The 12141-nt window shown below is 30.9% G+C and overlaps 1 protein-coding gene across 12 annotated transcripts in view; it reads left to right on the top strand.

Annotated features, from left to right (window-relative positions):
• Positions 1-10728, top strand: part of Agfg1 (ArfGAP with FG repeats 1) — a 54389-nt gene extending 43661 nt beyond the window's left edge. For 4 of the 12 annotated variants that reach the window (XM_078018129.1, XM_078018135.1, XM_078018138.1 and 1 more), the window contains 6 exons: positions 562-641; positions 860-952; positions 5962-6009; positions 8014-8172; positions 9380-9471; positions 10044-10728. In XM_078018129.1, coding sequence (XP_077874255.1) covers positions 562-641; positions 860-952; positions 5962-6009; positions 8014-8172; positions 9380-9471; positions 10044-10103 — 532 coding nt within the window. In that variant the 3' untranslated portion in view covers positions 10104-10728. The remainder of the gene's footprint in view (positions 1-561; positions 642-859; positions 953-5961; positions 6010-8013; positions 8173-9379; positions 9472-10043) is intronic. The other 8 variants (XM_078018131.1, XM_078018140.1, XM_078018134.1 and 5 more) reach the window with 4 other exon arrangements.
• Positions 10729-12141: the final 1413 nt, after the last annotated feature.

Below are 12141 nucleotides of genomic sequence, written 5' to 3' on the forward strand. Positions count from 1 at the left end.
TATGATATAAAATTAGTAAAAGATTCATTTAAAGTACAGGATAGACCAGTGAACTTTAGTTTAATGGAGTGTAGAAAGTTCATTGATATGGTTTCAAATTCCATATTTCAGTTAATCTTTAAGAAACTATCACTGTTGTTTTCTGTATGATTTCCACAATTATCTACTAAAGCTTTTAAAATATATTGGTCCTCTACTAAGCCAACCATTAAAGGGATATTCAGAAATATAAAACAATCTACCTTCTCATTAAATTCATTTTATTTTAAAAATTGTTATTACAAAAGTATTATTTGTGTTATAACTTAAATTATTTTTAAACCTGAGGAATATTTTTTCTAAAGTTCTCAACTTTATTTTCTCTATGATACAAACTGATGAATGTAATATACATAAAATATTTGTCGATTATTGGGATAATAATGTATTTTAAAGTGTAAATACATTTTGAGAGAGACTCAAAAGTTTCAGAATTGCTATATACATGATATATTCAGTGTTATCTGTTTCCATATTCTATGACTGCCCTGCAGGCACATTACTTTTGCTTTTTGTTTTCAGCAACGTTTTTGGAACAGTGCCAGTGGGTGCTTCTGCACAGACACAACCTGCTTCTTCTAGTGTGCCTGCTCCATTTGGAGGTATGTACTCTTGATATATATTGATTTTTTTTTTTTTTTAAAGAACCTAAGGATGTATTGTGTAGCATTTTCTTAAGGGTACCAAGGGGCAGTCAAAGCAGTGATTTATTATCACAAAGCTTATGTTTTCTATCTTTATAAATATAGTGAATAAATATTTAAAATATTGAATACAAAATAAATTAGGATTTTATAGTATATTTTATAATTTTTTAAAGCTACGCCTTCCACAAATCCATTTGTTGCTGCTGCTGGTCCTTCTGTGGCATCTTCTACAAATCCATTTCAGACAAATGCCAGAGGAGCAACAGGTAAGGGGAAAAAAAGACTTGAGTATGAAACAATAAGCACTGGGGAAGTAATTTATCACAAAGACCTTGTGAATAACATTGCAAAATGGGGCCTCTTACTAAAGTGAATTGAAACTGGAAAAAAAAGTTAGTCCATAAGACAAAAGCTAGTGAGAAATTTACACAATTTTGGAATTTAACAGTTGAGAAGAACCTTAAAAAAGATGTAATGTTCCCCTTCTGGCCAAACCTTTCATTTTTCAGGTAGGGAAGATCAAATGGGAATGAGATTTCTTTAGAGCCATATAGCTAATATATGACCAAAGAGGAGCTTAAACCCGATAATTTTTGTTGGTCTGGAATTGAACTAAGTAACATTTGTTGGTCTGGATTTAGAATTTCTGGCTGTGAGTCATTCAGTCTTAATATTAACATTTTAAGAGAATTTTGTTTTTCCCCATAAGACCACATAAGATGAATGGGATTTGTTACATCTTTCTCATATTGTTTTTCTTTGAGTTTTGTTCTATTATGCTGTACATCAGAGCTCTTTGCCATCACCTTGGAATGTCAGAAAGTACAGGTGGTATGACGGTATCCATTAAATGAAGACTTTGTAAACTTTGATTTTGTGTATATGTCCTAGTAGTTCTAGAACCAAAGTTTTGATTCCAATTTTAGCAAATGTTGATATAAAATCTTGAGAGAGTAAGTAAGTACTTACAACATTGCATTTAGATTAAATCTTATAAAAAAATTAGTGATTTTTATTAAATCTTTGTCATTGGTAAGATTAAGAATTGTGATGCTAGTAGTAGATAACTTCTTATCTTCATCTTGCATAAATATCTTTGGTTATGAATTTTTGGTATTTAACATAATAGTTGTTTAAAATAACTTTGAATTCCACATAAAATTTAATTTTTTAAAAATGGTTTACTTTTAAATTTAGGTCAATCTAATACAATGATTATTTAAAATTTCTATTGTGCTTTTGGTTGTTAAGTATACCTAACCAATGATTGCTTTAAATTTCTATTTGTATTATTTCTTTTTTATTTGGTATATGACCTTGCTGTTTCTTGCTGTATTATTTTGAATTAGTGGAAGGAATTTGTAGAATATTTCAGTGACACAATAGGCTTTTAAACATTGTCTCATTTAATTGTTAAGGCTCTCATCAAATAACTGTCTTAATCTTGGTGTAAGAATTGAGCAAACTGAGGCTTAGAAAAATTAAATGGGTATAGCCAGCTTGAGTTCAAATCCTGATTTAGTATTTCTGCTAGGTGATACTAAGAATGTTTTTTATATTTTATTAAAAGATGGGATAAGGATGATAGGGAGATGTATTAATATTTGTTAAAGTTGTTTGTAAGGTACCACATTTAGCAACTGAGGAATGAAAACTGAAAACTTGTCTGAGGTTATAATCACTAAATATTCTGATCCTTATTGCTGTATTTATTTATAAAAATGTGTTCAGTATTCTCTGTCAGGGTTGGTGTAAAATCAAATGATGTAAATCACTGTGTGATTATATATATAATCACTGTGTGATTTAATATATTTAATATATTTAAATATATTTATATTTAATATATTTAATGCATTTTACTTTAGTATTTTCTTTTCATGACTGTACCTCTAAGTTCTGTCCTCAGAATTAAGAACTCTTTTGCTTATTATGTTTTAGAACATGAAAATCTTTTAAAAACTATGATTCTACATAGGATATAAAATCATAAAATATATAGGTGATAAATCAATTTTAATATGAGCCTGGTTTATTAGAATGATAAATATACTATGTCCATAAATTTTTATTTTGAGGTAAAGTATTTTTATATTATAAGTCATTTTTGGATTTATCACATTGGTTATATTTTTTAGGTTATTATTGAATGCATTAAAGCAAATGTTGCATGTTTCTATTGAAGCTAAAATATGAATAGAACTTTGATGGACTGTGCTTATGACTAGGAATTTTCACTGCTTTATATCAACAAAATTGAGGTAGCTTTTGAAAAAGGGCATTTTAGAACAGTTTCATGTGAAATTTGAGAAGTCTTACCAGTATACTTCCTGGATTTTCAAGATTTAACTTTTAACATATTATTTAAGAACCTTCTTTAGGAGATTACCCTGCATGGTTTAAGTATTCTTTTAATTTTAGGATTCTGTGACATTTAGCAGAGTCCTCTCCCAGCCTCAGTCCTTAAATCCAATTAATAGAATTAAGATAATTGTCATTTATTAGGCAATTCTCTTACAACTTCTCTCACTTATACTATGCCCTGTTTTTCAGAAGTCCTTTTGAAAAAATGAACTTTATTTTCTGTTTTAAAGAATTTTTTTCTTTCCAGGGAGATAAACTTATAGAAATGTAGAGCTGAAAGATTCCATAGGTAGTATCCAGACACCACAGCCTTATTTTATTACCTAGGTAGAAACCAGTTTGCCTTTAGGGTTCAATATTAAGTAATGGCTAAACTTGATATTAACATTCAGGACACTTCTAAACCAGTACTTTTTTCATTCCAGTAAGATTTTGCATTTCTGTAACATACACTGATAAGCATATGTACTTGTTTCAGTAGGCCCACCTCACTTTGGAAATGAGATTAAAAAAAAAAAAAAGGAATGGGAGTAATTGAAGAAAAACGAAAGAAAACCTAAGTAGAGAGTTCCATTAGGTTGTATAAGACATTTTTGTAATAGAGGAGCTGATATACTCACCATGTTCCTCAAATTGCTCTTAATATTTAGACATCTCGAAAATTTATAATTTGCGGTTGGTGCTTTAAAGCGGAAATAGATATAAAAATGAACACAACAAAAAGTTAAACTTCATAGCAGACTGGAGAAAATATTTTCAAGTCACATATCTCACAATGGACTTATTTGTAAAATGTGAAGAATTCTTACAACTCAATAATAAAATGACAACCCAATTTAAAAGTTTACAAAAGATATTTTGAATAGACATTTCTCCAAGGGGGCATATAGTTGGTAAACACATGAAAAGATACTATTAGTCAGTAGAGGAATGCAAATCGAAATTACTATGTGTTGCTACTTCACACCTATGATGGCTCTGATAATAATTATTAGTGAAAGATATAGAGAAATGCCAAACTGCATACATTGCTTGTGGGAATATGAAATGGTACATCTGTGCTCAAAAAGGTCAACATAGAGTAGTTCCCCTATTAGGAATATACCCACAAGGAAAGGAAACATTCACACAAAAAAACTTGTTTACACAAGTGTTTATGTCTGTATTGTTCATAGTACCCCCAAAATGAAAACAAATATCATCAACCCTATATATATTAACCTACATATCATCAACTGAAGAAGCCAAATGCTGAATAGCCATATAGTGGAATATTTTTTGATGATAATATGTAATGAAGTAATTATGTACATGGATGAACCTTGAGATTTTTATTCTAAATAAAACATAGCTACTTACAAAAGTCTACACATTTATCTTTCTATTTGTATAAAATGCCCAGGACAATAAAATCTACAGAGACAGAAAATAGATTGATTTATCATAGTTGATTAGTGGTTGTAGGAGGCTGAGATGGTGGTAATGATGGGGCAGTATGGGAAGTAGTAGCCTTTGGATATAGAATTTCTTTTAGAGGGGATAAAAAAGTAATCTAAAATTAGATTGTAGTGATGTTTGTACAATGCCTGTGTATATATATTAATATTGAATTCTATACTTTCAACGGACAAATTGTATGACGTGAATTATATCTTGAAAGTTATTTAAGAAAAATGTATAGTATTTTTGGTACTCCAAAGCTTAGGGATTGGCATCTTTGTTCCAGACTGAAATATAGTGTTACTATTAATTAACAATGACTGTTGACTGAATCTTGTAGCAGTATTTCATGGAAAAGGATTCTATGCTTTAAGTACAGATGGGAAATGCCAGGACTTCTTAAAGCTTTAGAGGTCTAAAAAGGAGATAAATGTCAAGTGACCAAACTTAACACAGAACACTCCTTCAGTTAACCTTTGGTTGAATTAAGAGCACAGTATGTGTGTGTGTGTGTGTATTTTTCTAATTTAGGAAGAAAAATACATTTGTTGACTATTTAATATACAGCACTTTGACTCATTGTTACATTTAATCTTCTTAACAGCTTTGTGAAATGCATAGGTTCTGCTTGGTCACTTCATGCCCCCTATTAAGTAACATTGTGCTCCCAGACAATGGAAGAACCAACATTGATTCAGTTTCCTCAAATTTATGCTAATCTTAAAAGTATTGTAATTTAAAATGCATAGAAATATATTTTAGAAATAGCCCCTTTCCTTTTTGTTAAACAACAGTGAAAAAAGGTTTTAGTTCGCAGCAAAACCTGTTTGTCTTTTGTTAATTACATATCTTTATATGTAACCTCTTTATTCTCAAATGTGCCAGGTATGTAAGATGCACAAGATATATTTTTCTTTCTCTTAAAGGTGATTGTATTTTAAGCTCAAAGTCCCCACTCACCTTTTTAGTAAACCATGTTTAATAATTTTACCTGCATGATACTTAGTTCATTTGAGTCATCTTTATGTATTTCTAGTTGAGTTGTAAATAAAATGATCTGGCATTGTTCCGGTGCTTTCTCTTAAGACTTGGGGTTTAGATGCTAAATAGCATTTTTGGATGCAGCTCATGATGTGTACAAATCTTTTTTTATACATATAGTTGTATCGTCACCTGAAAATAATGTCAGTGCTTTTTTTAGAAATTGAATTTCATGAATGTTTCTTCATTTGATATTTATTCTCTTAAATTTTTCTTTATTTTAAGTAGTATAAATATTATAGTATTGTGAATATAGTTGGAATAAAAATGCTCATTTTGTGATTGTGTTTTAATTTATATATTTTTATGCTATCCAGTTGGCAACAGCACATTCTAATTTGAGAATTATTTAATGAAACAAATTTACTTTATTTGAACAGTAGTTGTTCACAACTTAATTGACATTGGTCTCTTTATGGCTTTCCATAAGGCCTTTCTGGAGCAATGCATTCTCAAGTGTTTCCTCACGCTCATTTTGGTAGGTGGCCACAACTAATATCTAGATTTGTGTGGCAATTTGTCTACCTGCTTGTTGAAGCTTCTGCTAGCGTTCTGGATCCTTGCATGTGGAATTAAGTTTTTCCATGTTTTAAAATGGAGTGGGCATGGATGTGTGGCATTGAGATCATGTTGTATTAAAGTTATATGAAAATCTTTTTATAGTGATTTATGTTTTAATGCTGAAAAGCATTATTGCTTACCTCCATGGTCACAGTAGAATGTTAGTAGCTTTTTTGATTCTTTTTCTTAAGTTTGGATTCATAGTACTTTAAGTGATACCTTTTTGATATACCAAACCATTTTAACATATTCCATGGAGTTTGGTTTTGCTTAACTGTATCCCAGTATTGCTTTTTAGTGCTTTCTTAAACAGTGATTTGTCGAAGTTATGTCAGTGCATTAATGTCTGTAATACCTTCCTGTTTCCCTTTCAGTGTGCTGCTTATTCTTTCATTTGCTTCCCAGTGCCTATTTTCCCTTTTTTATATGTCAATAACGATTAAATTTTTAAAGTTTGATGTGTAGTTAGAATTAATTTATTAAGCAAAATTGCATTGTTATAAACACTAGAACTCTTGTATTACTTTGGGCAACATCTATAACTTGTTTTTTATTTTTCTTTTTTAAGAAGAAAACATAGATTTTATGGAATACCTTTAGTATTAAGTAATTTTTGTGATTTTAATCAGTGATCATGTTAATTTTTTTAAGATCAGGAAGTTCAGTGTGTTATTATGGTATTTTGATAGTAGCATGCTTACAATATTTCATTATGTATTTACTAGAAGTCTATTTAAATCAATATTATATCTTGTTTTACTGAGTGCCTTCTTAGGATCAATAGTTGGAAAGGTGCTATTTAAATATTTACTAGCAATAAAAAAACACTATTCTGCTACTATATGTTTTGTTGTGTGAATTAATTTATAGATGATGATTAGGAAGGTATGGTAGGTAGTTCACATCCAGGTCTCCCCCAACATGTTAATGTTTTGCTATTACGTTATAGCAGTGGGACACAGATCCAAGGAGGAGTACAGTAGTACTGTTACCCTCTTACCCTACATTCTTTCTCTTCTAAGAATGCCCTTTTCAATATTTCTGCATTTTGTTCTAATTTTTATTGTTTAGTAGTCCCCATGTTTCTCGGTCCTCTTCTAAAGTTATTTTTATTTACCTTTCAAAAAGGATGGGAATTCTTGGTTTATTTTAATTGATGTAGTAGGAACTGAACATGTCCTTTTAATTGTGTCAGTGTTTTGTTGTTGCTGTTTTTGGTTTTGGTACTGGGGTTGAAGCCAGGGGTGATTTACCACCGAGCCACATCCCCCAGCCCTTTTTTGAGACATAGTCTTGCTAAATTGCTGAGACTGGCTTTGAACTTATAATCCTCCTGCCTTAGCCTCTGAAGCCACTGAGATTATAGGCATGTACTACCTACCTGGCTGTAGTAGTGTTTTTGGTTTTCAACTGTTTTTTTTTTTCCTTAGTTACAAATCTAAATAGATTTTACTAGTCTGCCTCCAATCCTCTTTCTCCTATAAGTCCAATTATTTTTAGTGAACTCTTCTGTAGAGAATTTAAAATGGTTTTCCAGGGACATACACCTTAGGGAATAAAATTAAAATTTTGGTTATTATTGTATATGGCAAAACAAACCTAAAAATAAAAATGTATACTCATATACATGTGAATTGCATTATAATGTGCTTTAAAAAGCAAACTCATGTTTTTAGACTTTATATATTTGAGAAATTTGCTTGGACTTTGAAATGACAGCTTTAGTGGTTTCATTCTTGTCATGGGTTTCAGGAGCACAAAATTTCCTGGTTTATTACTTCTTTGTTGGAATTTCAGATGCTTCTAATATATGTCTTAGTATTTTTCAACGTAAGTTATGTATTGTACAATGTTGAGTATAAGAAGCATACTGCCCCCCCCCCTTTTGCGTAACTGATTATCCCTTTTTTTCTTCTGTCAGCGGCAACCTTTGGCACTGCATCCATGAGCATGCCTGCAGGATTTGGCACTCCTGCTCCCTATAGTCTTCCCACCAGCTTTAGTGGCAGTTTTCAGCAGCCCGCCTTCCCAGCCCAAGCAGCTTTCCCTCAACAAACAGCTTTTTCTCAACAACCCAATGGTAAGAACTGACACTTGAATAGCAGTAAGTCCACTTTAGATATCCTTTATATATTATAATATAATATAAGGTGTTTGGAACAAAGACTTACCTAAAGAATGCTATAGTGTTATGTGCTGAGTTTTTACTATACAAAAATAGAAGTCTCCAGTGATTTTATCTCAGAAAACAATGATTTTTTTTTTTTTTTTTGAGTTTCTGCACCCATATTACAGATTTTGGGAAAATTTGCTTGGACTTTGAAATGACAGCTTTCTAAAGAGTATACCCCTTCCTTCTCAAAGTCAACCAGTGTCTTTTTTTTTCTTTTTAATTCATCTTGTATGTTTTTTGATTTGAAAAGGAAACTATAGGCTTTTGAGTATTAGTTTGTTTTGTCATCACAAAAATGTTGCCTTGTGCTTTTTTCGTATAAGGGTGTGGGGTGTGTGTGTGTGTGTAAGAGAACAATTTTCTAAATTGAAGACTTGAGAAGATACAATAATTTGTTTTACCTACTTTTCACATTTGCTGGAGTATGAAATCCATGGGTTTTTAAGTCACCAGTTAGATAAAAGTCTGAAAATATGGTCTATGGAAGAGCCATATGATAAAGTATTTCTAAATAAATACTGTGATTTATGTAGAAATTGTTGTGTTGTCCACCCACACAACTCCTCCCAGTCACAAGTTATCAGTTAAGTAAAGCTAGAATCAGCCATTTTTTTTATAGTATTTGTATATATATACACTACATTTGCTTTTTAAATTATATTTTTATATATGCATTTTAATTATGCATAATAGTGGGATTCTTATGACCTATCATACATGCACATAACATAATTTGCTTCATTTCATTTCCTAGTACTTCTCCTCTCCCAGTCATCTGAGCTCCTCCTCCTACTGTAATGGTTGCCCTTTATTTATTTTTTAAATTTATTTTTAATTGATGTATTATAATTATACATAAAAGTAAGAACCATTATGCTATATTCATATGTATACATAGCATAGAAATTAATCATATCTTAAGAGCTTTATGAGAACTATTTTAAGACATGTCATAGGAGGTTTGTCTCCAGCTTCTAAAAGAACTGTTAGACATAACAGTTTAACTTTGATTATTTTTAGTTTTGCTCCTCTGGTAAGAATTTCTCTGAAAGTTATTATATGAGACTTAATTAACATCCGATTATCTTATAATTGAGGATTCTGTTTTCAAAAGGTGCAGGTTTTGCAGCATTTGGACAAACAAAGCCAGTGGTAACTGCTTTTGGTCAAGTTGCAGCTGCTGGAGTATCTAGTAATCCTTTTATGGTAAGTGAAATTCAATTTTAACTGCTATATAAGTTGATGCCTCAAGGAAAAACAGGATGTGTATATCCATACATGCTGTTTTTGTTCTGATATGACAAGATGTACAAATTGAGACAAGAGTCAATTATGCATGTTCTTTATCTGACCTTTATAAATAATTAGTTGTAAATCAAAGCACTGACAGTAAATAAATTTTATAATATAAAACTTAATCTGCATTGTTGTCAAAAATAACACTTTAGGAGAGGCTGTAGGATTTAATGAATCAGTATGAAAAGGAAGAGATTTTTGTTTGAAAAACAAGTTCTTCTATTAAAGGACCAAGTCTCTTCTTAGATTATCTTACAAGAATTGTTTGAAATAATGGCTGTGAAAGATACAGCACAGTCTAGGATACATAATAATAGTAGTATTATAGCTTGTTGCCAGTAACCATTATAATAAATGTTATTGAAAATAATAATAATTCTACTAGAAATAAAATTACCTAGATAAATATTAAGTAGAATTTAATGTTTTTATATTTTGCACACACATCACTTTTGTCTGTTTTGTCTTGTGTTTTCCTTTAGACTGGTGCACCATCAGGACAATTTCCAACAGGAAGCTCATCAACCAATCCTTTCTTATAGCCTTATATAGACACTTTACTGGAACGAACTTTTATGTGGTCACATTACATCTCTCCGCCTCTTGCACTGTTGTCTTGTTTCACTGATCTTAGCTTTAAACACAAGAGAAGTCTTTAAAAAGCCTGCATTGTGTATTAAACACCAGGTAATATGTGCAAAACAGAGGGCTCCAGTAACAACTTTTAACCTGTGAATTGGCAGAAAAAGGTAGCGGTATCATGTATATTAAAAATTGGCTAATATTAAGTTATTGCAGATACCACATTCATTATGCTGCAGTACTGTACATATTTTTCTTAGTAATTAGCTATTTGTGCATATCAGTATTTGTAACCTTAACACATTGTTGTGTGAGAAATGTTACTGGGGAAATAGATCAGCCACTTTTAAGGTGCTGTCATATATCTTGGAATGAATGACCTAAATCATTTTAACCATTGCTACTGGAAAGTTACAAAGTCAAAATTAGAAGGTTTTATTCGTTCTTGAATTTTTCCTTTCTAAAGAGCTCTTCTATTTATACATGCCTAAATTCTTTAAAAATGTAGAGGGATACCTGTCTGCATAATAAAGCTGATCATGTTTTGCTACAGTTTGCAGGTGAAAAAATAAATATTAGAAAATATGCTATTGTTTTTGTGTTCTTGCTGCAATGCCTTTACCAAAGTGGCCTTAAATATGAGTAGTGAATTGAGAACATCTTGAATTCTTAAAGACTTCTAGTGACTAACTTTTTATAAAAAGGCCATGTAGAAAATTTATTAAAACTACTAGGATTGCTATATTCAGGAATATGTCAGTGGTAAAGCATTTAAATGTAGCTTGTCAGATTCACCGTAATACTTCTACTTTCTTTGCAACTTCCTTATTTTGTGAAATTTGTATATAAAGAATTTGCATGTATGTGTTATTTACAAAATTTTTTAAAAGATTTTGAATTTCTCAAGACTGCAAAAGGCCTATTTTAACTATTGATTTTTTTAATTTTAATTGTCTTTGAATGTATTGAAAGCAGACATGCATTAACTGTGACATGATTGCACCTCAGTTGTCCCCCACCCCCTTTTCTGGACAAATTGATATTATTGATAGGACATGTGTTTATGTTCATTTTGGGGGAAAAAAGCTGGAACCCAATGTTACCTTAAAGTTTTGGAATACTTTGTTTAAAAAGGCAATGATACTAAGTTTAGTTATATCTTTTTGTTAATATTCAAATGAACTTGTTTTAATATTTATATATAGTAATGCTTCATTCATCCAGAGTAATCTGGCAGTCTCATCAAAATGGAACACAACCAAGAAACTTGGAGTAATTTTTAAAATATGTGTCTGAACAACTTATCTAAGTCATAAAATCTATATGTTAGAGCTTATGCATTTGTTTTTGTGTGAGATTTTTATAATTTTGATTATTTGATTTCCTAGCTCATAGCATATTAGTAGTTCAGAAGTGATGGCTTGAAAGGAAGAAGATAAAGAAACTGAAGAGCATACACTGTTCAGGACTATTTAGTGAGGGGCAAGCAACCCAGCCTAGAGAACATCAATATATCATTTTCTGATAATTATCTGTTGTTATAATGCTGTGTCACCAAGAAAAGGTGAAATTACATACATAGATATGTAATATATATGAAAAGTTTTATCTTAAAACGATTAAAAAAATTTTAAAAGCTTTGGTATTAAGAGGTGAACATCAGTTTCCTCAAATACTTTATTCATGTTGAAAGCCTTTTGCAATGATGACTACATGAGTTGTTACCTTAGTGTTTTAAAATCTTTATATAGTGTTGTGGACTTTTTAGATTATTGCTGTCCAGTACACACCTAACTGAAAGGATAGTTTATCTGAACTGTTTTGATAAGCAAGAAGACTGGGAAATCTCTGTCCCTTTTCTGAGCCCTATTTCTCTTAGAATTAAATAATTGCTGCATTGGTCCAGGTATGTGTGGGTATAGTCTTTAAATAGTTCTACATTTGGGTGGAATCCTTCAGCCCATTTTTCATGAAGGGAAAATTTAAGAAATGTTTTAA

The sequence above is a fragment of the Ictidomys tridecemlineatus genome, chromosome 7 (assembly GCF_052094955.1).
Source record: "Ictidomys tridecemlineatus isolate mIctTri1 chromosome 7, mIctTri1.hap1, whole genome shotgun sequence".
In the NCBI taxonomy this organism is placed as follows: Eukaryota; Metazoa; Chordata; class Mammalia; order Rodentia; family Sciuridae; genus Ictidomys; species Ictidomys tridecemlineatus.